The sequence below is a fragment of the Molothrus ater genome, chromosome 3 (assembly GCF_012460135.2).
Source record: "Molothrus ater isolate BHLD 08-10-18 breed brown headed cowbird chromosome 3, BPBGC_Mater_1.1, whole genome shotgun sequence".
NCBI classification, from domain to species: Eukaryota; Metazoa; Chordata; class Aves; order Passeriformes; family Icteridae; genus Molothrus; species Molothrus ater.
This window is the reverse complement of record NC_050480.2, coordinates 56,045,789-56,071,465: the sequence shown is the minus strand read 5'-3', so window position 1 is coordinate 56,071,465 and position 25,677 is coordinate 56,045,789. Positions and strand designations below refer to the sequence as shown.

Sequence of the window (25,677 nt, the reverse complement as noted above, 5' to 3'; positions counted from 1 at the left end):
TATCGACTTACAACATTGTATGGAATCCCTCTGCTTCCAAATATTTGAATATATTAATAACTCACAGGCAGATAGACACAAAGGCACAAAAGCACACTTTTAAAACCTGCTGTCCAATGAATTGCAGTCTTTTTTTCTGCCTCAAGATGCAGATGGTATGGGTATGGATATTTGCTTTACAGTGGGATGGCTGCTGCAGGGAAATAACCTGCCTCTGAGGGTAGTGTTGTACTAGTTCAGTTTATACCAGTTCTGATCCTCTCTCTTTGTCTAGAAGAACTGTATTAGCACTAGATGTAAAAGTTCTTGGAGACATATTGCTGGTAACTAATTGGAGACTAATAAAAAGGTTCCAGTGCAAGCTTAGCTATGGCTTAATTATTCACACAGAAGACTGTTTATAAGGTTTTTTTGCCAGTCCAGTCTTTCATTTTCATAGTAATGATGCCAGTGTTAATTAAAAGATTGACTTCAGTATTCTGTACATTTACATTTAAGTGAATTGTTTTAAAGGAGAGCTGAATTCTGGCACATCACTCTTCTCACTCAGCACCCCAGAAATTCAGAACATATGTTTTCTGCAAGGCACACTTAACAGCTTAACCAGGGGGAAAGGGAGAATTACTTTAATCTAGCATCTCATTAGTGAAGAAGAGATCCAGGCAATTGGCTTCAGTTTGTACACTGACTCCACTCATTTTCTCAGTCTCCATTTTCTTTTCAAGTGCCTTTTGGCTATATATAAAAGCACAACTAAGAGTTGAAGGAAGATCTGGAATATATGTAGAGGAGATGTGCAGTGAATTGATTCCAGTGTGAGGGACCAGTCTAAGTATAGCTGGGGTCTGCTCACACTTGGCTTTGCTCTTGAGAGGAACTTCCAGTCTGTGGACAAACTCTCAGCTTGAGTCTCAGGTTTTTGCAGCTTCTACCACAACAGCTTTGGGCCCCCAGATTTAAACTGATCCCTGGAGCAATTCCAGTCTCCACGCAGAGATCAGTTTTAATCTGGTCTGAAGACAGTTGATGTGAACAAAACTATTTTCACGCTGGGTAAGTTTTAGAATGTCAGAAGAAATACTGATAAGCATAGCTGGTGTTTTCCTTATGTTGTGAAAGTAGTTGGAAAAATAATAAAACCATCTTAGTTCTTGGTTTTTCTCTTGCTCCTGTTCTGAGCAGTGCAGTTTTGTCAGGATGAGGAAGAACTTCTCTTAGAAGTGGCTCTCTTGGCCACTTTCCCAACATGTACACATGAATCCACCTAATGCCTGGGCAAGGTGTATGGTGTTGATTCACAAGAGATCTGCAAGTTTGAGTGCGTATCAACAATCTCATCCTGGAGGCAAAACACATGTACTTGACTTTCTCCTGGCACTATGCTTGCATTGCTCAGTAAAAGTAAATGCTCTCTGATGGTTCTGTGTGGTGAAATGAGCTGTGGCTCACTGGAGCGAGTACACACCTAAGTGCGGTGTGGAATTTGGTGTTATGTCTGCTCAGAAAGCAGGGGTGATAGTGAAACCATTCTTAAGGTTTAGAGGTATCAAGGGCATAAGAAACTATCTTTTTTTTTTAATACAAATTTGTTGCATTTAATAGCTAGATGAAAGTTCTTTTAAAACCAAAAAAAAAGCCCCATTAAAAGTAGTTCTGACCTTGTGTAAAAAAACCCCAAACCAAAAACCAAACCAAAGAACGAGAGTGTGAAAAGGCTCCTGGGGATTTCAGACATGCTTTTGATTTTGAGGGGAATGTGCACACAGCCTACTCAGTAAGCCTGAAGTGTTTGGCCTTGTTTGTTTTACAGATAGTACTTTCATTGGTTAAAATTTCACAAGAGATACTCTTTTCCTTTTTGTTTGAAAAGCAGACTAATCATGTGATATGAGCAGAATAAAAACATAAAAATAAACTGGCTCAAAATGTTCTTCACGCTGCTTATGAAGTAATTCTATAAATTGTATTATTCTGTTAGGATAGCTATGGGAATATATTAAAATTTTACCAAAATCCCCTGAATGAAAACTTTGAATTAATATATGCATATATAAAATAAATTACATTTTTTCTCCACACTGAATTTCACCTTAGTGTTCTCTCTTAAGCACCCTGACTTATTATGAGTGCTGGCTAGTTTGGTAGTGATTGCCAAAGAAAATTACACAGTGTAATATCTGCAGCTCTCTGAGGTTTGTTAATTCTTCATTTTGAGGGGAGAGGGTTTGGAGCTGTGGCTGTGTTTCCAAGCATGGACAGGAACTGTCTGTGACATAGGCTCACTTCCTCTGCATGTGGACATGGGCCATAGATAACACCACCACAAAACGTAGCTGAGATGACAAAGTTAGTTCAAGTGTGAAAAACCAAGATAAATTATTTAACTGTATTTGTATCAAGACTCCTTTTAGTTGACTTGTTGGTTTCTAAGAGAAGAGCAGTTTAATAGGCTTACAGCCCACCAGTGAATAAATGGGGATCACAGTCCCCTGGGGAAACATTTATTAGAAGTTTGCTTGAGTTATTCTTCTCAGAACAATGAATACTGAAATCCAGTAGGACATACTGAAATGAATTGCAATGACTTGTACTCCTGCAGGGTAACATCTTACTTTATATGGGGTCCTTATGGATCACTGCTCAGTGCAGAGATGAATGGCACAACCTGCATTACCCCCAGGAGAGGAGGACGGGACCAGTGCTGTTGGAATTGGCAAAGGGCACTGTCTGAGATGGCTCTTTCTGATGAATGGCTGAATGAAAAACAGCCAAACCCCAACAGTGAAAAACAAAAGCCACAGCCTGTGTCAGCCCTCCCCCCAGGGGTGGTGTTCCTCAGAGCACTGTGCCTTCTGTGAATGCAGATGTTTGGTCTCGCCATTCACCAGCAATGGTCCCTGGGAGACAGCCCCTCGTGGAGCACAGCTATTGTGCCGCAGAATGCCAGAGCCCATGCTGAAGATGCTTGGAGTGGAAACTGGGGTCTTATTCACTGCTGGAGGATTGTGTTTTATCTGTCGAGGGCTTATGAAAGAAAAAGTGATTGATACGGGGAGCACTTTGCCATTCTGCAGTGCTTTCTTAGCCTTTAGGACTCCAGTAAGCTGCAGAAATTGTGTTTGGGATAGAAGTTGATAGGCAGATGTGGACTTAGAGCACATGGGAATACTTCTGGAAATCTGTTCTTGCATAGAATTAAATTATGATTATTAAGAAAAAATCTTAGGCCAGGGAAGAAAGACTTAAAACTCAGACTTCAGCTCTGAGAAGCTTATCAGCATTAAGTTGGAGTAATTTCAGTGTGACAGGCAAGTGTGGAAACCCACCCAGATCTAGTTACAACTTGTTGGGGTAATAGCTGTCTACTTTCACATAATTTACTTCTTAAAAAAAAATCGCTTTTGTGGCTTCTAATTTCATGCTTAGACTGTGCTCACATGTGAAAGTATTTATAATTGCTTGGAAATGGCACACCAAACATAACCTGCAGAGCTTAATTCTCCCAGTAAATACACCAGGTGCATGGTGTGATTGTTGGGGTTGTTTTGTGCAGGGCCAGGAGGTGGTTGTGGGTCCCTTCCAACTCAGGATATTCTACGATTCTATGATATGGGTGTGCTTCAGCACACAAAAAAACTAGATAAGTTCAACCAGCTGTTTGAAGGACATAAGTGTGTTGATTGTGTTTTGGTCAGGAATTTGGGTTTTTAGGGTTTTTTTGAGATGCATAGATTTTCATAGGGTACCTTGGAGGCTTTGTTGCAAAGTCACTTGTTTTATCTCTGTGTAGGTTTTCTTGGTTTTTCTTTCAAGTAATGGAAAAATCTCTCCCACAAAAAGATGAAATTAAATTCTGGTTGTGTTAGGACTATCACAGTGAACATAGAGAATTCAGCATCAGGAGCTGAAGGAAGTGTTGTCTTGACATCATCTTTATCTTGCACACATTAGCTTCTAGTTTGAAAAAATCTCAATATATGCAAACTTTTCCTCCCTGTGCAGAGTGAAGATTTCCACATATATACACAGTACTGCACCAACTACCCAAGGTAGGAATTATGGGTTCCTTTTCTTCCTTTGTTCCTTGGCTAGTTTGTGTAATGCAAGTTACACTCTATGAAAAAAAAAAAAAAGTCAGCTTCTCCCCTTCCTAAATTGGAGGGAATTTACCTTTTATGTAAAAAAGAAAAAAAAAAAAAAACAATGGAGTTTTGCTTCATCTAATCTTGTGGTTCACTGCTTTACCCTTCTTTAGAAAATGATGGTCTTATTCTGCAATGCTGCTTATAGAATTTCCAGTAAGAGAGACTGGTTGCATGTCAAGGGAGAGCATAGCTGAATGCACAATATAATTTTTTAAAAAGCCAAACCAAACGGCAGAAACAGCAGTTATTAGAATGGGAACCTGCTGCCCCTTTTTACAAGCTGAAAGGGAAGCAATTCTTTACCTCCAGACTTAAGGAAACAGAGTGTCTTACAGCCATGTGTGGATGTTTTCAGGTCTGTGGCTGTGCTGACAGAGTGCATGAGGAACAAGGCACTGGCCAAGTTCTTCAGAGAGCGGCAAGAAGCACTGCAGCATTCTCTGCCCCTGGGCTCTTACCTCTTGAAACCTGTCCAACGCATCCTCAAGTACCACCTGCTTCTGCACGTAAGAAGTGTATTTCATTTTGGGCTGCTGCACGTTGGGGTTCCTTCCTCTGGTAGAAGGCTTGGTGGTTAGAAAGGTTCTGGTTTTCCTTAAATGCTTATCCTTTTGTGGGTATTTGATTTCAACATGTGGAGGCTTTCTGTCTTTGTCACTTCACACCATATGCATCTATTTGGAGTGGAGAATTTATGGTAATTATTTTAGACACATTGCATCAGTCTTTGCATCCAAATAATTAGCACTTTTTTTGAATGCTGGTCTGTAATTCTGAAGTTGTTTGGAAAATTCTTGTCATGATTAAACATTTGGTACACAAATTTATTGTTCCAATGGAGAACAATGTTTTTCCACATGTTGCAATGCTGGGGGTGGTTGAAAGTAGGACTAAATACATATAAACACCCTGACTGCTAAGAATTTTGTGGAGAGGAATGATGGAGGAAGTGGGAACTCTTTCCACATTCAGTCAATTGACTTAAGCAAGTTTCAGAAATTCATGCTTTATTGTTAACATTTTTCCACATATGTTTCCTATTAGAGAGTCATGTTCTAGTGAAGTGTAAAGACACTGATCCTTATTTTAAATGCCTAGTGCTTTTCTGCTCTCCAATGGTAAAGCAAAGCCTGGTGTAATTCCATCAGGGTTTTGTAAGTATGTAGAAATGTTCTGCATTGTAGGAAAGCCATTAAATGCTGTCTGAAAGATCTCCTGTCAGTGTGCTGCGCTCTCTTTCTGTGCCTCTTTGGTCACACTAGCTGCTTCAAGTGTCCTTGCTGCTAAACTGACCCCAAAGGCTTGACTTCGTTTGTCACCTTGTGTTAATTAAATTGATAGCAACATGCATCACTAACAAAGGCAGGAACGTTGCCTTCGAGTGATTGCGATGCACAGACAAAACAGTACAGATAAAAACACAGTATTGCATTTGACTGGGAAAGTTCACTTAGGAATAAGAGGACTCTGGTTATTTTCCCTTTGTCTTAGGAAATAGAAAACCACCTTGACAAGGACACGGAGGGCTATGATGTGGTGCTGGATGCCATAGATACCATGCAGAGAGTGGCATGGCATATAAATGACATGAAGAGGAAACATGAACACGCCATCAGGCTCCAGGTGAGTTCCCAGAGAGATTTTATGGGTGTTTGTGAGCTGGTTTTGTCAATATATATGCAATTAACATTTTTTAGTTTATCTTCTCTTTTAATCTTTGTCAGTCATAATTTAGACTCCTGTTGAGCATGCCTGTGGCTGTTTGATCTTGGAAACCATGGTCATAACTGCTGCAGGAAAATATCAGACATCTCTAACCTACAAGCAGCATCCTGTAAAGCATTTATTTTGCAGTAATATGGAACTTCAGATAACTCTTCTTTCTTCCTTTCCCTCAATTGTACAGCACTGCTGTACAACCCTAGGGCATGGCTTTGTTCAGAAACCCTGTGGTTTCCGATTTCTTCCCTTTGTGCTGATTAATTTTGTTTTCAGGCATTTCTTTTGCTGATTCTTGTTTAAGTACTTTCCTCTTGGGTTTTAGAAAACTCATTATCAGTTGCTTTGTGAAAAGCATAAACCTAGAAAGATGATACTTGGAAAAACTCTAGCTTCACTTCAAATGAAGATTTTTGTGGGGAGAAGAAACAAAAGCTACACCCTCAGTAGTTTTTGTCATCAAGAGCAAGGAGCAAGCTCTTTTGTAGAATTTATGCTCTCGTTCTGTTTCCTGGTTCCCAGTGAATCACACTTTTATGTTACATTTTCAATATTTATGTCACTTTAAGAAAATTTAGGGGATTTTTTAGTTTATAAAATGGAGTTATAAGCTTATCCCATTTCAGAAATCCATATAATGTAATTCTTTGCCCATTTTTTTTAACATACATTAAATTTATTTACCCTTTTTGTGGTTTACTTCTTTTTTCTATTTTGGGGTTTTTTTAATGATTGTTTATTTTTTGTGTTGCTTTTGTTTATGCGTAAGAAAAATTTTACAATGTCTTGCCCGCAGCAGGGTAACCTTTGCCACACATTGCTGGAAATGCATGCTAATGACTTTTAACAACAGTCTGCTATAAATCTGAGTAATTATATTCAGAAATAAATAGGGGTTAAATGCTTTTGGAAAAAACAAAAGCTTTTTTTTATTTATTGAGCTCAGCTGGCAGATGTTTGGGTTTGTGGAAAATGTTTGTGTTCATGGTTCCCTCTTAAAAAAGTAAAACCTACTTCTGCAGCCATAGGGATAGGCCTTCTGTGGGCTCTCACACTGAAATGTGGTCTGCAAGTACTGCAACAGCAGTTCCTGCACAAAGTGTCCCTCAAGAGTGGTGGACTTGATCCCTGTGCTGTATCCTGACTTATTAACAAGCTCCTGGAGAGATCTGATACAATGCAACATTTTTTAAATCTTTTTTTTTTTTTGCCTTTTATTGTTTTAAACAACTGTCTGTATAGTCCAAGGTGGGCTGCTTTGGGGTTTTATTCCTGTGAATGCTTTAGCCAGCATTGGAGCTTCAAATGGACTGGGATGTTTTCTAGCTGAAAGCTCTGTTAAAGTCTAATGTTCTAGAGTGACCAGCCGGGGATGAGGCAATCTGTCCTTGCTTTGCTAATGCTGGCAGGCTTAAAGTCTGATGGATGTTTTTAAATAGTTCCCTAGTTAAAAGTTTAGCCTGCTTTTAGAATTTGATGTCCCATGCTTAAGTCCTATGTCATTGCCATTGACAGAAAACATAAGCAGTTTAAGGAAACAGAATAGCCATAGCTAAGTGACACAGTCTTGTGAAGATATTCTTAGATGTTTCTCCAACCTTTCTTTTCCCTAAATAATAAATAAAGTGAGAAATATCTGTGGTATCTATACAAATCACTAATATACAAGCAAATATTCAGATGCTCAGTTGACTGAATCACTTGTGGTTGTTTAGTCTTCTGAGAATCATCTCTTCAATCCAAACGCCTCACAGAAGTGTCTTCTGTCATGGGCCTATGGGACATGGCATTATAATTAATTCAGTGGGAGACCACACAACTTCAGGAGGATACCCAGGATGAGAGGGAAGTGTTAAAAGAGATTGGTTGGGGACATGAAGGAGAGTGTGAGAGAGACTGATGACTGAATTACAGAAGACTTTCTGTCTCTGGGAGCAAGGGGAGCAGAGGTTGTGCTCTTTCATTACAGGCTGCCCCAGGGAGTTCAGGGCTTTTTGCTGGGTCTGTGCAATGGCAGTAACCAGGACTCAGGGCATGTTTTAGTGTGGGCTTTGCAGTGAGCCTCCAAGCACCTGGCTGCAATGTTACACATAACCTACCAGCCTCCGGATTGGTGTCTGGTGACTTTCCACTGTTGGATGCTAAACGTTACATAGGAGAGTGTGAATGGCTTCAGCAGATCATTTGGGTCTTTTGCTTCAGCAAGATCTCTGAAATTAATTTTGCTTGTTGTTCTTTGATCTGTTGCAGGAGATACAGAGTTTGCTCACTAACTGGAAAGGGCCAGACCTTACGAGTTACGGGGAGCTGGTGTTAGAAGGAACGTTCCGCATTCAGCGAGCCAAAAATGAGCGCACGCTGTTCCTCTTTGACAAGATGCTGCTAATTACAAAAAAGAGAGATGAAATGTTTGCGTACAAAGCTCACATACTGGTATGTCAGAGAGCAGGTGGTAATGTGCTGTCTACAGGTCTCCCTAAAACTCCTCTGTTATTCACATTGTTTCCTCTCTTCGTTGCAGTGTGGAAACCTGATGCTTGTTGAAGTAATACCAAAGGAACCACTTAGCTTTAGTGTCTTCCACTACAAAAATCCTAAGATGCAACATACTGTCCAGGTACCACAGAAAACCCCCTGCTCACTGGGTTACATGGCTCATGGCCATATTGTGTTTATGGCCCTGCATAGTACAGGAATGCATTTTTCTCATGGTGCCCAATTTTTTTTATCAGGCAAAGTCGCAGCAAGACAAGCGCCTTTGGATTCTTCACTTGAAGAGGTTAATTCTAGAAAATCATCCTGCTAAAATTCCTGCCAAGGTAAAAAAACTAACCAAACAAAAAATACAAACAAAATCACAAGACCCCCTCCTTGTATGGGTACTAACTTAAAACACTGTTAGCTGCAAGATGCATGCAATATACAGAGAGTTTTGACTCCAGGATGTTAATTAATGTGTTGTTTCCTTATATCTTTAAAAGTTCCTCAGAACTAATGGTGTAGTTACACTGTAATTGTCTTCAGGGCTTGGTATGGGAATAGAAGAATGGGTTAGCAGCATTTGCCTGCCAAGGCATAAGTAATGGAGGTGCAATGTCAGAAAGTTTTACTCTAGGAGCACATTTTAGCTTGATGCTGCCTGTCTGCAGAGCACTGGGGTGCAGTATTTGCAGTACTGTAGGTTTTTTTAATCAGACTTGGTTAGGTATCATAGCAGTGAAGCCATCGGCAGCACACACTTCACTGCAACTACACACACCCATCCTCAACCCAGCATCCTTAGCTGGGGCATCTGTCCCTTTTTAGTGGGATAGTTAGAGAGCTTTATGGCAGAAAAAATGAGGCACTGATATCATATTCATAGCGACAATATCTTGGAAAGAGGAATTCTCCTCCTCTTATTTATGGAATCCCCTCTTAGAGCTTCAGGTGATGTCTGCCAGTGTAACATACAGCACCTCTCAAAGTGGGTTAACTCGTGTTAATTCTTGCCAAGACACAGCAGACATTGACTGGTATGGAAACAGGATTTTTTTTCGCACTGAGTTTACTCTTGGTTTTCCAGTTTCCCTGACTGTTTTTTCACTCAGTTTTATGCTGTAATGGCTAAAAAATGTTACCTGTGACTGACATGCACCATACTGTACTAACATGCATTTTCAACAGTGTGACAAAAAGAGACTTAGGGAAGAAAAAAGCACTAGCAGGTCCTATTGCTAATTCTCCACTTTTTGTTAACAAAGTCTATTGAAGGTATAATGTTTATGCTAGTATCCATATTTACACTGTAAATACTCTATTGGGTTGTTAAAAAAATACAGCATGATCTTGGCCTTTGTATCATTTCTTTCTTATTTCTTACACAATTTTTATTTTATCTGTAGAAAAAAAATGTGAAATCAAAAATATTTTCTTCTCAGAGAAATAACTTCACTTGAGAAAGAAATAACTTCACTTGAGAAAGTCTAATGAAATAAATCTTTGAGGTTATCTGTACATTTTAATTTTTTTTTCCCTGTCGAACCGATAATTGCTTGTTGTGAGGCTTCTGTCTGCCCAGCTTCTGGAGAATGCAATAGTAGTCCACATGTGACGCCTGGTGGAAAATTACCAAACTGCACCTGTACAAGGGCAAGCATCTTAGACAGGATATTTCAGTTTAGGTTGTTTTCTTACTTAGTAGCTGATATGCTTCCTAAACCATCCAGATTTTTTTTTTCCTATTAAAGAAGGGACAAATTTTAAGCAATCAGCAGATGCTCTTTATCCTGCATCAATCTTACTTAAACTAAATTATGAATTTTTTTGGCACACACTCTTCCTCTCCTCCCACTATCTGTGCAGAGGTGGGCACGCAAGACAAAGATTCTGGGGGCAGTGAACAACAGGTTTTGTGTGCAGACCTGGAGACAAACTCTGCTGAGTTCCTGCCACCAAAATTTTCCTCCCCATATGAAATATGTCCAATACACAGAAAAGAACAAAAAATACAAACCAAAAAAAATAATGCTGCTAACCATATTTATTAGTTCCCAAATTAAAATTACTGTTATTTTCATATAAGCTCACTACTATCTGTAATATGCAATGCAACGTGCCCTGCTACTAACAGTTTTAACTTCTTCATTTGTTACTTTTTCTCTTGCAGGCCAAGCAGGCAATTCTCGAAATGGATGCCATACGTAAGTTGGTTCTTTTTCCCTTTTGTTTTAAAAATTAATAAAATCATCTTCAACATTTTGGCTTTAGCTGTTGATGTCATTTGAGATGGAAGAATACCAGGCTTATGTTCCTTGAATTATGACCCTCCTAGAAAAGGCAAAATTAGATGCAGATCCTGTGGAGTTTGTTGGGAAGGCTCTGATTGAGAAACTGGCAGACAAACATGTTGGTGGTGGATAAATGTTCCTGGGCTAGCCCTCTGGAGCCAGGCCCAGCTACATGGGTAAAGCATTCCCATGGCTGCCTGGGAGCCAGCTACCCTAGCAGCATAGCTGGCTTGTGTAGCTTCAGGCTCTGATGGGGTGCAACTGGATTAGGCATAAAGGGATGATGGCACTGCCTCCAAAGAGAGCTGCCAAGGTGTGTGAAGTGCCATCCTTGTCACTCTCTTATTCCCTGTGCCTCTGCTTGTTCCACAGATCACCCAGGCTTCCACTATAGCCCTGAGGGAGAAATGAAATCATCATACCAGCCTAAGGAAGGCACTGCTCCTCACAGAGTGAGACGGAAATCAGGTGAATTAACTAATTTATACCCTAGATGACAAAAGGAAAAACGAGCAGGGTTGTTTTAGGGCTGGATTAGGCGGGGTACATGGAATTGGTTTTTAATCTTCACTCCAGGCAGTTTAACATGGTACAGTATCTCTCCAATACTGTACCATATTAAAGTGGTACGGTAGATGGTGGATGAAGTATCTTATTAACCATTTGTTGTTCTTGTAATTTATTTTTTTACTTACTGTTTGGATTTAATTTAAGGAATATACATTTGTAATGATGAATGTATAAAAAACAGTTGGTACTCTCTAATAGATTAAAGTGCATATGCAGGAAGGCCTATCACATTATTTAAATTTGACAGCCCTCCTTACTGCAGTTATTATTGTCTCAGAAGTGGTCCATCCTGATTATGATAGGCTTATTATTTCAAAACATGATTACTATCAATACTTAGTGTCATGTTTCCCTTATGAATAATAGAGATTTGAGAGGTGGTTTTGCTGAATCTGGGCTTTTTTTCCCCTTGTAGCTCAAACATCTATCTATAATTACTCTCAAAGACACTACCAATGTCTTTGTAGTTGGCTGACTTCATATTGCAGTCCCTGTGTTCCCCTCTTTGTGTCCTTAAAGACCTTTCCAATTTGGTGTGTAATGTTGGATATTGGGAATAACTTAAACAAGGCTCATGAGAGTATTGATGTAATGATTTAACATACAGCAACATTTGTGCTTGAAAAGCAATCAAGTTCTAATTATGTTTGAGGTATGTTCTCCTTTGTTTCTGAGGTGTTTGCACACCTTTGTTGCATTGGTGCTGCTCTTTCTGTGAAAGGAAGAATAGAAAATGTTTCTACTGATCAAAGGTCCTCCTATGTAGCCTTCAGCTACTTATACTTTTTAAGCCCATCTAAGACTTTGGTACCTTATGCATATTTCAAATAGAAAACCTCTAACACTGCAGAGCAGTAACAGAGGTGATATGGTCTTTTGAAAGCAGGAATCTTTGCATGGGATAAAAATGTATGTATGCCTAGATGAATGGAGGACAACTGCTCTGGCATTAAGAAACAAGTATATGCTTTGGTAACAGCTGTAGATTTGATACTTCAGCAGGTCATCTTTGTGAGGAAATTTTGCAATAAAGAAATTAAAATCTGGCTTCACTGTGTGAGCTCAGAAGCTTAAATTTTTATATACATGTTAAAAAAAAGTTGTTCAGGATGCCCACAGCTTTCTTTGGAATACCACAGTAGGTAAACATGTTGGTTTTTTTTCAGAACCCTCATCTAGAGTCCATAAAGCTTTGAAGTCAAATGGTAAGATATTTTGTGTACTGTTTACTGACCTGGTGCTCCTGTACTTTGTAAAACAACTGAAGACGGAATCTTTTTTCTTGTAACTGTCCCTAAATACATTAAGGGGAGGAAGAGGAATTTTTGGGGGAAAAAAAGCCAAACCCAAAATGTTAGTGTTTAAATCTAATATCTTCTTTTCCACACTTGGGGATTGGTCCTGTAAACATCCTAGGAACTGAACACACCAAGTCTTGGCAATTGTGAACAGTTCCTCAAATCACAGCAGTGCTGCAAAATCAGGGCCTCAGATGGAGCTCTGGTAAAGCTCATGCTGTCTCTGCTTTATCAGAAATCCCCATATAGTCTGTTTGCTCAATTGCTGCTTCATTCAGCCCCCTTTGGGGAATTTATAATTGGGGTAGCACTAAAACAGGCATAGCCTGACACCAGTTTGATTATTCATTGATGTGTTTTTGTTTTCAGATGTAAGCCCAGACATGCAGAAGGTAAGCTGTTTCTTAAATTCCTTGTTTTAGCCCATTCATGTGACTTTAGAGCACCAGTGTTTACTGGAGAATCTGTATCTTCTTGGTTGTGTTGGCCTTAAGAATGAAATCAAACAAATAAATGTTATTTAGCATCTCAAATAAGATTACTGGAATGAAAAAAGTAGAAATACAGCTTACTATTTTGGGAATATTTAATAAAGAAGAAAATCAGCAGGCCATATATGGTTGTGGTTTATAATACAGTCCAATCAATTAGTAGTGCTACAGGATACTTAAAAATACCACTAGAATCAAGGAAGTGCAGTGTATAAAAATAGTATAAAAATAGTGTTTATTCTTTGGCTCATATTACCTTATTAAATACAACTGGAAAGTTTCAACTTAGTCTGAGATATAGATATATATATATATATATATATGTAGATATATATATGTAGATATATATATATATGTAATGATATATATGATATATCACCAAACAGAGCACATGCACCTTGAGCAGATTGTAACGAACATTTGTAATTTTTACATTTTCTGTAAGAATTTGTATGGAAATTCCCAGTGCAATTTGAAAGTCTCATTTTGAATTTCAGGTCTTGGGGTTTTGTTTAAGACGGAATTTTAAAAAGTGTGTGTCTGTTATAAACAGAGTACATTAGGTATTACTTATTGTCATGCCATAATATTGAAGCCCAGGATTCGATGTGAATGGGGTCTTTTGCATATATTTTTTCAGTTTTAAATATTACATGGAAAAGTACTGGTTGTTGTACTTACTTCTTTATAAATCTCACTTCAGTGCAGCTAACTGACTGTGGGCTAAACATTGCCTGTGAGTCTGATGTAAGAGGATCTTACTAAAATATAGAATCTCTAAAAACTTCTAATCAAAGTTTCATGGGTTTTTTTTAAAGCGGATGGGCATTGAAGGAGCCCTGTTATCTCAAGCCACCAAACTAGGATCAAGTGAAGCCCTGCTGAATTCTAGGAAAAAGGTTTCATTGGAATCCAGTGGGCTGGAGAGCCAGTTTCAAGAGTCTATTGAACCAGCCTACAGTAGTGATCACGATGAAACTCTTCAGACTTCTGCAACAGAACAGATTGATGCTGATGATGAAGAAGAGTCTGAACAGGTAGGAAAAAGTGGGGAAAAACATTATTTTTTTTTTGTGGAGAATGGAAGAAGGATTAAAATTATATGTAAAACAGGCATTTGTGTTGCAAATGTTTACAACTTCCCCTCCTCAGAAACATTTTAATTTAGGCTTCACACAATACTCACTTGCATTTTAACAGAGAAGATGTAAAAAATCCTACACAGAGGGAGAAATTCCCACTACTTGAATTTTACTTACTCCTTTGCAGTCCTCCAACCTGGTTGTTAAAGAAAAGTTTTACCTGTTGCACACAACTGGCTTTTCCTTGTTTCTTCAGCTGATGCCATGCAAAAACCTTTTTAGGCCTTCTGGCAGTAGCTATGAATGTGTGAACTTGAATATGAGAAGTTTTGAGTACGATTTATGAAAATGAGAATCTTTATCTCCTACTACTGCACAGATGATAGTTTTTTCTTACTTGGTATGATGTTTCCACACATATGCAGTACCTTTGAAAGACTAAAAATCCAACTTCAAAATGAGGCTGTATTAAAGAATCTAGATTTTCAGTTTATTTGGTTTAGTTGATACTGAGGTCATATCGTTGTGTGGTTCATCTATTTTGTGAATTATATGAAACCAGTGATTGAGATTCTTTTTGAAGCTGATTGCATTTCCTCTTTGAAATTACACTATTTGCATTATAAATATTTCATTAAATAGTAGTATCTTGTACCAGTGTAGTGCAGTGACTTGTAATTCCCCCTCTTGCCAACATAAGTAAGAACGAAAGAATGAGTAAGCACAAAAAATATCACAAAAAATTGATACTATTAGCTTAGTGGTTACTACTAGATGTGGCAATTGTACTTTTACAGGTTTTATAAGCTTTGAATAATTCTTGTGGCAGTGCTAACGACTCATAAGCTGTTTCATCTCCCAGTATAGGCCCCTGAACTGTTGTAGCTTCTAGTAATTCCTCTGAACCAGACTGTACAAAGAACTGTAGGTTTTATTACCCCTCATATTTTTTTCTTTAAAACCACAGCAAAACTCACTGCAGAAATCAAAAGGGGGAAGAAAAAGACTTAATAGTCAAGCTGCTGAAAATGTTGAAAAACGAAGAAGTCTCAATCTCAATAAATGTGAAATGCAGGTAAGTAATTTTTATTTTTTACTTCTATTTTGCTATGCATCATAGGTATTGCAAAGAAATGTTTTCCCTAGATTGACAGATACATCATCTTCTGTTTATCAGTGTTCATATCATTAAAATATTCATGTCTATGACAAAAGACTATTTCTTTTGGGGGCTGGGAAAAACAAGTAGCTAACTAAACCAATCAGCATTAACTGAAGACAAAAGGAATTATCTTTCCCTCTCTCCCCCAGATTCTGGCCAGCAACATCTAAAGCATCCTTTATGTTGGCATTAGGGAGCACGTGGCCTTGCTGTAAATTAGATCTGGATGAAAACTTACACTAAAAAAAAAAGACATTTTCAATGGCATGTGCTAGAGAGCATAAGATTCCTTTCTGCTAGGGTTATAGGCAAGGAAAAGGAGAAGAACAAAACTTTTGGCACAAACCCAGAGTCAGATTAGCTTAATCCAACTGTGAAACTGCAGAGTTAGCATAAAAGATTTAATCCAACTCCTGCCAAACAGATTTGCCTTTAATTACTCATGCATTAACATAAGCTACTGTCTTGTATTTGAAGTAAGATGTTATTAAACACTGAGAGTGAACTCTGAGCCATGGTAAGGATTAGGAGGCAAAGCAGTCTGGCACTGCCACCCTGGCTCCCTCACTCTCTGTTGGGAGAGAGCACTTGCCCTGCCGATCTGCACGTGATTCTCTGCTGCAGGACAGACTGGCGCTGTGGCAGTCCTGTGAAAAGAGGGAATTGCTGTATTATTACAGGGATATGCTAATGTTACCTGCAAATTTCAAATCTCCACAGAGCTCCAAGGATCCTTCAGATGAAGAGTCAATGCAGTTGAATACCGATCTTCCATTTTCCTGCGCAGCTAGGCAGCCACAGTCTCCTAGACAGTTCAGCACACCCCAGAGCAACTCTCTGATCATGAATATCCTGGGGGGAAGTACCTCTGTCAGAAACATCTGGACGGACCATCAGATCAGGCAGGCATTGTTCCCCAGCCGGCGCCCACCTTATGAGAACGAGGACGATGAAGATGATTACCAGATGTTTGTACCATCAGTGTCTACATCCACCACAAGCTCAGCTCCTGGTGGAGAAAGGAGGAGTTCTTCTGGCCGTCCATGCAGCTGGCACTTGGGACAAGTGCAGCAAAACGAGACTTCCAGCCCCACTCGTCACAAAATCGTTAGACGGGCCAGCAGTGCTGGTGAAAGCAACACATGTCCAGCCAGCGCCAGGTGTAAAACAGGGGAGCGTGGTTCTCGGAGGGAAGTGAAGACAGCAGAGGGGAGCAGTAAGAATGTGTATCCTGAATCTTCAGAGGAGCTGACTATAGATGATATTGAACATGTTTATGATAATATAAGCTATGAAGACTTAAAACTGATGGGTCTGACAAGAAGGGAGGAGACACACCATGGTCCCCGGAGATCAGCTAGAGACTCTCTGTATGAGGCTGAAAACAAAAGCAGCTCAGATTCAACTTCCAAAAAGAAAACAGCAAATCAAAAGAGGACCTCTGTTCATGCTAGCAGGGAGGAGATACTGCTCAGCAAAGAAGCACCAACTTCAAGTTTGGATGAGCTCAGAATTATTGAAGACAACATCTATGACACCATACGGCTTCCAGAAACATCTCTATTGAGTTTTAAATGTGACCCCTCAAAATCCTCTAAAAGGAGGAGTTTTTTGGAAAAAGATTTTGCATATTGTGACAATCTACGACATTTTGTTTCTGAAGAGAGTCTGCAGTTCAGTGAAGATGAAAGCCCTTACCATCGTGTGCCCATTGACACTGACTATTTGAGCTTAGTTGATAGCTCCTCCAACTCTGACTCGCTGTCGCATAAGTCTGTGGCAGACAAACTCTCAGAAGAAGTAGATGAGATTTGGAATGACCTGGAGAATTACATCAAGAAAAATGAGGAAAAGACAAGAGACCGTGTCCTTGCAGCCTTTCCTGTTTGTAAAGATGACATGCAGGAAAGGCTGCATGCTGGTAGCACACCTGAACTGAGTAAAGATGTAGAGTACTCACTGTCTACTCTCTCTCTGCCAGAAACTCCTATTTTCCCTAAAACTGTGAAGCCCAGGGCTGCCACCATAAGTGAGGCTAATCTCAGGCTTGAAGACACTACGCCATGCAAGGAGAACTCTTTCATGAGTTTGAACAGATCTTCCTTCTCCAGTGAGATGCCTTTTGTAGACACTCCATATGAGCCCGTCAGTAGTGTTCTGTCCAGCACACCTGCAGAGGGTGTGGAAAATGACTTGGCTGTTATGGATAAAACAAAGAACAGAGTTTTTATGATGGCAAGACAGTACAGTCAAAAAATTAAGAAGGCTAACCAGCTTTTGAAAGTTAAAAGTCCAGAGCAGGAGCAGCCAGCTAGCAGACAACAGAAACTGAAACACAAAGATCTTGCTGCTATTCTGGAGGAGAAAAAACAAGGAGGTCCTGCTATTGGTATGTTAAAAACATTTCTGTACAGATACATTTCTTCAGTAACTTTCAGTGAACTTTGTGTTCTGAACTGGAAGATTATGAATTTTTCTCACCTTGATCATTGAGTATCAGGATCGTATTTTCTGTGTTACAACGGAAATTAATTTTCTCAGACTGCTTTAACATGAATGGTCCTTTATATCTCATTTCTTGTTACTTGATAACTTTGGGAAGAAATAGCAGGGCAGTGTCAGGAAAGAGCAATTCAGCTGAGGCTGGAAGTAGAAATCATGCCTGAAGCACTACTGGCCTCCCTACAGAAAAGCAGTTATTTCCTTTAATAGTGTGATCTTTAGAGTTTGACTAAACCAGTGTTTTTTCAAGTCGGTCTGCCTTCTAACAAGTCACATACATTTGCTCAGTTGCCGTTCAGAATCATGCCTATAAGCATAAGGAATGTGGTCAAATAAGAAAGAGCTGATAATCTTTCTATCAGCTAATGAATGTGCAAAGTCATGGATATGCAACCGATCTGGAACCATTTTTGTCCATGATCAATTGAAACAAATGGAAGATGTGGAGCCAGCAGACTCCATGCAGCAGAGTGTCATTCTTGCTTTCTTGTGATATTTTTAAAATCCCCTAAATGTCTTATTTACCAGGCCATTTTTAGAGTGTTCTTTTCCATTTTAACATGAAACAAGCAGCATATTATTGGAACCGTGTGCTGCATTGTGTCCTTCATGGCTATTCACTGTAGCAAGATATTTTATGCTTCTTTTTCTCAACAAAGTGTACTGAAATGTGATGCAAAGGCCTCCAGTGTTTCATGTTACTTTGCAGAGGCCAACTGTTTATTGACACAACTGAAAGCTCTTCTCCAAGAGCTTTCTAATACTAAGCGTTTTGAGATTTTTAAATTTCTGTATGATTTGCTGAAATGGATTCCTCGTCTCTGCTAAGTTAATTCTATCTTCTTTCTAGGTGCCAGAATAGCTGAATATTCCCAGCTTTATGACCAAATTGTCTTCAGAGACAGTACGCCTAAGGTCCAAAAGGAAGCCGGGGCCACTCCCCAGGAGCCCTCAGCTGGGAGGTTTTCCACACCCACATCTCCTCCCCATTCCCAGCCTGCCTATGACTGCTCAAGAGCAGAAGATTGGCTTTTGCATTCTACCTACAGTAACGGCGAGCTGGCCGACTTCTCTCCGTGCTCCGAATCCCAGGACCCAAAGTCCAAGAACTCATTTACAGAAGCTGGTACAAAAAGCAATTCGAAGCAGTTGCCATCAGCTGGCTCAGTGCCTTCCCTTCAAATTTCCAACCGTTTGCATGTCCCGGCGCAGAGGTGGAGTGCCATTATAAGCCAGCCAAACAAAGAAAACTTGCACCAAGATCACGTCTATAACTCACTGGGGAGGAGAGTAAGCAGTGTAAAACCACAGGCATACAGCAGGTCACAGTCCTCATCCTCAATAGTGGTCAACAGGTCTGGAGAATCAATTGTATATAATAATGAAATTGATAACAAAAGGCTCCATTTGAATAGGAACTTTCGATTCAACAGCCATCAAACTCCTGGAATTGCTTCAGGATATACAGGGCCAGAGATGAGAAAGCAGATCCCTGAAAACTATTCAGATATGATTCTGCAGGATTCTCAAAAGGTCCTGAGAGTGAACAGAGCTTCCCCTCTGACAGCACAAATGGCTACTCAGAACTATTTCTCGAATTTCAAAGATTCTGAAGATGGAGAAGGGGATGATGATGATGACTATGTTGAAATAAAGTCTGAAGATGAGGGATCTGACTTAGAGACTTCTCAGAACCAAACAAGAAAATCAGATCCTAAACTGCGTAACACAGATGCTGTTCCTTCTGACATGTTCTGTGGCAAAACTGTCTCCTGTACTCCTGCAAAATCTGCCAGCAGCAAACACGCACTTACCCCATATCTGACTGCTTACAGTGATTCGGATAAACTGAATGACTACCTGTGGAGAGTACCATCTCCTAATCAGCAGAATATTGTCCAGTCTTTAAGGGAAAAGTTTCAGTGTCTCAGTTCAAGTAGCTTTGCTTGATGCTTTCAGTAATTTCTAGCTGTACTGCCTTATCATGACAGAATATATACTAGGACAATCAGTACTGGCATCACGTATTTCCATAATATTACACTATCAGGCATTGTATTGCAATAATGTTGTAAATAGATGCAAAACGTATCTTTTAAAAAATGGTTTAGAATCCTGGATGTGAAAAAGGCCACGTGTGCACTGTCTGGAGTCTCTCTGTAGCACATGTGAACTTCTCATCTCCTGCTGAACCTTCACATCTCTTCCTTTCTTAGGTATGATACCCCCTGATTCTTGCCATCGAACCAGGTGTAACAACATTTGATTCTTAAGCCATTTTATCATTTGGAAACCTTGGTATTTAGACTTTCCAGTTGGTGTCCAGTGTTCTGCATCCAAAATACCTGTATGATTACTCTGCTTACATACAGGAGCATTTAGCTGGGCAGCTGCTCCTGTGACTGTGCAGATTTCTGAGCAGGGTTCTGGTGATTACACCAACAGGCTACGTGTGCAATTGCACACACCTTTTTGCACGTTACTTTTCATCAGGCAGATTCCAAGTGTGTGGGACCAATGCATATGCTACATTATTTTAGAGCAAGCTTCTTACGTTTTAAAGAAAATCTAGTCCTAGTACTTGTGCCAGGCTGATAGCTCTGTGTCTGAAGCCTCTTTTCTACTTATTGGAACTGTGTAGGAGGCAGAAGACAGGCAGTGGAGGCTTTATGAGAACCTGTGGATGTGACACAGTCCTTGCCTGGGGAATGGTTTTGGCATTAGAAGGGGAGCTGCACTGCTTGTCAAGAGGGCTAGGCCAGTCTTGGTACCTCCAGTGATGGTGGTGTTTGTGACATGCAATCCAGATCTGAGTATCTTGTAGCTCAGCACCCAGCAGTCGAAAGCTGCTGGGTAGAGTTGGAAACAAAGCTGTGTGTTACATGCAGTGAGCTGCTGGGCGCTTGTTCAAGCCCCAGTGTCAGTAACCCTGTGCGACAATGAAGTTTGGCCAGATTCTTGGGTGAAATACTAATTGTGGGGCACGTTTGGCCCATAGAGGGGTTCAGTGACACTGCTGGTTGAGTGACAAGCTGCAGTCCCCAGGGCGTGCGTCTCCTGTAGGAGGAAGTGACCCTTCCTGACAGAGAGAGGTAAAAGATATCTTTTGTAAATCAGTCAGTGCTGACTCTAATCCAATTTATGTACAATAAAAAAGTAGCTTAAAAATGAGAATACATTCCATTCTTTTGCAAATAGCGTATAGAATAAAAGCTGCCATTTAGAGCAAGGACAGGCTTTCCAGTACCATCGACATTTAACTCCCCTTCATCATCTTTGTTGCACAGTTTTGGATTCTGTTACTTGAAAACATTGTACCGAAAGGAAAGCCTAGATACAGCTACACTGATCATCTTGTGTGACTGTTCTTTTTTGGTGCTTACATTTTTCAGATTACATGGATAAAGCCAGTACCGAGTTAAACATATCAATAAACAAAGGAATTTCATTGAAATACTGTTTTTACTAACCACATATCACTCCCTTCAGTTACAGAGCACTGTACTTCCAGAACAGCTGATTATTTACTACAGAGGTTACCATGAGGAAAAACTGAAGTTATCAGTGTACAGCTAATTACTTGTAGACCAAGATTTGAGGACTTGAATTTATTAGAACTGACTAAATTATTTACCACACGTATCTTGCATTGGCTAGGAATTTTGAGGGCTGGTTGGTCATGGTACTTACTAGCTCGTACCACAGGGATACTTGTTACAGTCAGCAAAACCCCTGTGATAGGACCCCTATCTATCTAGTAAAATCCGACTGAAAAAATAATGTTGTACATATTTAAGACGCCGAGGTGTAGCAGAGCCCATATTTATTTAATATAGCTTGTAAAGTATTGTAAATATGGATAGAAGGTAAATCTGTGGGCGAACATCTAGATTTGTTTAAACGGCTTTAGGAGAATGTTTAACTCGCAACTCATGCAATCAGTGGAATTGGGAGGGAGGGGAAAACAACCAACCAACCAGAAAAAAGGGACTTCTACTACTATTGTAACTTCTCCCAGGGACCATTTCATACTATTTTTAATAAACGTTGAGTATACAAAAAGCTTTGGGTGCTTTTCATTGCGGGGCGCGGAAGAAACAAGTTATTGTCTTCAGCCTGTCGGAGCTGCTGTTCGGGGGTGATTTGGATGCAGTTTTTCTCTTGCAAAAAAAAAAGCGGAAGCGAAAGCGGGGCAGCGGCGGGGCGGGGAGCGGGGGCAGGCGGCGCTCCATCCCCGCCCGCCCCCCGGCCTCGCTCCCGCCCCTGCCCCGTGCCCGCCGCGGCTGCCGGAGCGCACCGGAGCGATGAGGAGCGCGGCGCTGCGGCGCTGCCTGGCCCCGGCTCTCGCCGCCGCGGCGCCCCCGCCGCTCCCGCCGCGCCGCGGGCTGAGCGCGCCGCTGCCCCGGGCCGGCAGCGCGGCGGCGGCCGCCCGGTAAGAGACGCACGTGGGGAGCAGCGCCGGCTGATGCAACCGGGGGGTGCGATGGTGTGGGCACGCAGGGAGGAGGGGTGAGGGGGATTTGGGCGATGCGCCCTCACCGGGTGCGTCGGGTTGGTTTTTGAGGCGGGATTTTTGGGGTACCCCGTAGTAAAGTGCCCCCCTTGCCCCAGAAGCGCTGGCGGGATTTGCTCCGGGTTTTGGTTTTGGTGGCGTTTTGAGAGCGGGCAGAGCTGCCGTCATGTGGCGGTGGCTCAGGTGAGGCGGTGCGCAGATGTGTGCCTGGAAAAACGTGTCCCTGGTCCCTCCCCGTCCCCATTCAGCCCTGGACGGGATAGTTTGCAACGGCATTGAATGGAACGGGTCCTTGGCTTCTGCAAGAGTAGGAACTGTCAAAAATCCACTCCAGGCTGTTCTTCTCTGATTATCTTCCTTGCTATGGGGGACAGACAGACAGACATGTTTCAGGGGGTCTCCTCTTTGCCCAGCTGGGTAAGTATCACCTGCACACGCAGAAGGTAACGGAGGAGAGCTGGCCGCCGCTTACCCAGAATTTTTTTTCCAGAAAGCATTCCCAGTGCCTGGCTGTCACTAGTTTTTCCAAGAAGCAGTGTGGGCAAACAGAGCTGCCTTGTCTCCTTTCTGCCAGTGGTTTTTAAAGACATCCATGAAAGTGGCTGCTCTGCTGCTCAGGGGCTGGTGTAGCCCGTGTTAAGCTGTGGCAGCCCCAGCTGTAAAGGCCTCTGCATCTCTCACTGCCCTGGCCGCGGGGATGGAGATGAAGGACCCACCTCACCCCAGAGCTGATCAGACAGCTCAGGGTGGTGGTTCCCTGCTGTGCTTCCCATGGTGGGGCTGGACAAGCCTTCTCATGAATTAGCACAGCCTAGCTATAAAGTTTTGGGCATGCCAGAGCAATGCCCCACATACCTATTAAAAAAAAAAAAAGGCCTTTTGAGGTTTTCTGTACCTACCTGCTGAGCACCAGCCCTCACAGTTCACATCCAACCATAATTTTGGAGACTGAAAATTCACGAGCCCAAGCGTTTCTGTTACATTGTTGACTAATACTGGTTTCTGCCCACTAATGTTGGGAGGATTTATTTTGTTAAAGATTTGCTTGTCACTGTGTTGCAGCAAAGTTACTGACAATGCAAAGAATTTCTTGGCCTCTCTTAAGAGAGAAAACCCTCGGCTTGAGCCAACGCTTGCCATTATTCAGGTAAAGTATGTCTGTGCACTCACTGGCTGTGAGAGCTCTCCTTTGGTACTGTTACTTGTCTGAAACTTCGGAAGCACACCCTGCAGAAAGTAATTTTAATTTTTTTTTTAATAAAGAATATTGTCTGCTTTATTATAAAGCAAAGCAATAGGATGAGGTAGCTCCACCAGATGGTGGATTGCCCTTCTTCAGGCCTGAAACAGTCACAGCAAACTTCAGACTGGGAAGGCTTTGCAAAGGAAAGGAACAGTTTTATCTCTTCTTCCTTTTGCCAATGTAGTCTTCCTAATTTTAAGTATGGATCAGTTTTTCTCACAGCTTGTCTAAGTTGATTAACTTAATAGTTGAATTAAAGTAGTGTTCTCAAACCTCTATTTAGCTTGAAGCTTTTTTTGCAATCCTGAGCAAAGTCCTTATGTTCCTGAAAATGTGGGCCCCCTTCACTTCCCACCACTGAAACCCTGAAATAACAATGCCAGGATTAATGAAAGACCTTTTTGCTTCCTGTCAGCCATGTTACCTTTGGGTAGCTACAGCTTATCAATGTCTTCCTGCTCTTCTAAGGAGAGGAAAACCACACTAAAAAGTCCCAGTCAGCTCAGAAGGGTCTGTGTGGAATAAGTGTAAAGTGTCAGCATCGGGTAGGAGTAGCAGCACTTTCTGATGTGAAGGAATCTTGCAGTAATTGAGAACCATTGTTTCACAAATGCTGTGAAGAGCTTTGCATTTCACTGATGGTGCCAATTTTGATAGGCAATAAAAATCAGAGATGAGGATTGCTATCTTTGCAAAGCTGAAAGATGTTCATCCTTAGATTTCTGAAGGTTTGAAAGCCACAAAACTAGGGATGTTTATCGTTCAGAGGGGACCCACTGCCATGCTGGCAAAAATGTAATTGTCCTGTTTCCTAGGCTGGTGGTATTGATTTTGAGTGGGCACACACAGAAACTCTGACCCAGTAGGTTTTGAGTTTAAAACACAACTGCAAGTATTTTTTTAAGTACTAATAGTGAATCTAAGTAAAGCAGCAAGAAAAGGTCTTCTAGTGAGGATATCTGAACAGTCTCTCTCGTCTCTCACCCTTCCTGGTAATTGCATTTTCACAGAGCCCTCTAAGGCTAAAGCTTAAGGATTGATAGGAAAGCAGTGACCTGTTTTTTCTCACTCCTGTTAGTTTCCATCCAGTTGCACCATGATCTGGACTAGGACTGGGATCTACTCCAGCCCAAGGGGTTTAAAGAGGCTTCCTTTCAACCACATTTGTCTCCTGGATCTGGTTTTCTGCATGGCCACATGTATGCTTTGTGCTGGCACAATGGAAGGGATGTCCCTCTTGTCCCTGTTTACCTCACTTGGTCTGCCTCATGAGGTGGCTCTAGGAACATGTGGCCCAGATCCCTCTGGGTAAAATTCACCCAAGCTCTGTTCTCCAGCTTTCCAGTCACCCTACCTCTGATCTGGTTGCGAAGACTGAAGCAGAGCCCATTTAAAATGTGTATTTGTTGGTGCAAAGAAAACTTGCTTTGGTCTACAGATGTTCTTGTGATGCACTGCTCTACCAGTAATGTGGGCAGAGCCTTAAGATGTGTGCTGCTCCCCCTGTGCCACATCTGCCCAGAGGAGCAGAGGGAGGGCTGGGAAGTTACCTCCTTTACTTGTGAGTAACAGCAGCTGGCATGACAGGGCACTGCCTCTTCTGCAGGACTGGGAATGAGGAGTTGCAGGCTGAACCTGCAGTTGAATGGTTTTAGGACTGTCCTTTTCCTCTTGAGTCAACTAAATCTGAATCAATGCCAAAATTGATACCTCTGTTGCTTATTATTATCCATGTTGAACCTTGGTTGAAGCTATGCAACAGCAAAAAATGATTGGGGGGGTGCTTTTAATTTTTTTGATGCTGAAAAGTAAAATAAAGCATCAGGATCATGCTTAACAGTGAAGCTGTTGCCCTGGAAAGCTCAGCAAAGCACGTCTGGCTCCCCTGCACCTCCTGTCCTGCCCTTGCACTCTGCCAGCCCATGTGCTGAGCTCTGGCCTCACCTGTGCTGCTCAGTGGGTTTTGATAGGAGCTGGTTTATGGCAGGGACCGTCTGCACTTACACAAGGTAAATATTCACCTGCCAGTGCTGCAGCAGCAGGACATGACAGGGGGCAGTGTGGTACCACCGGTTGCTCCATCCCAGTTAAACTTCTTGAGCAGTCAGTGTGGGGACACAGTCCCACATTTACTGTCACAGGGGAGCAGCTGCTGGGCTGTCCCTAGACCTGTCTCTTCTTCC

At 41.3% G+C, this 25,677-nt stretch overlaps 1 protein-coding gene across 1 annotated transcript in view; it reads left to right on the top strand.

The window, feature by feature from the left end:
- The window catches only part of PLEKHG1 (pleckstrin homology and RhoGEF domain containing G1), a 126,017-nt gene extending 104,217 nt beyond the window's left edge, over window positions 1-21,800 (top strand). Inside the window, exons 7-20 of the mRNA XM_036380094.1 lie at window positions 4,003-4,049; window positions 4,501-4,651; window positions 5,637-5,768; window positions 8,115-8,297; window positions 8,386-8,481; window positions 8,597-8,683; window positions 10,513-10,546; window positions 11,006-11,101; window positions 12,370-12,408; window positions 12,871-12,893; window positions 13,811-14,029; window positions 15,042-15,149; window positions 15,957-17,625; window positions 18,589-21,800. Of these exons, the coding sequence (XP_036235987.1) occupies window positions 4,003-4,049; window positions 4,501-4,651; window positions 5,637-5,768; window positions 8,115-8,297; window positions 8,386-8,481; window positions 8,597-8,683; window positions 10,513-10,546; window positions 11,006-11,101; window positions 12,370-12,408; window positions 12,871-12,893; window positions 13,811-14,029; window positions 15,042-15,149; window positions 15,957-17,625; window positions 18,589-19,688 (3,984 nt within the window). The 3' untranslated portion in view covers window positions 19,689-21,800. The remainder of the gene's footprint in view (window positions 1-4,002; window positions 4,050-4,500; window positions 4,652-5,636; window positions 5,769-8,114; window positions 8,298-8,385; window positions 8,482-8,596; window positions 8,684-10,512; window positions 10,547-11,005; window positions 11,102-12,369; window positions 12,409-12,870; window positions 12,894-13,810; window positions 14,030-15,041; window positions 15,150-15,956; window positions 17,626-18,588) is intronic.
- The last annotated feature ends 3,877 nt before the right edge of the window (window positions 21,801-25,677 follow it).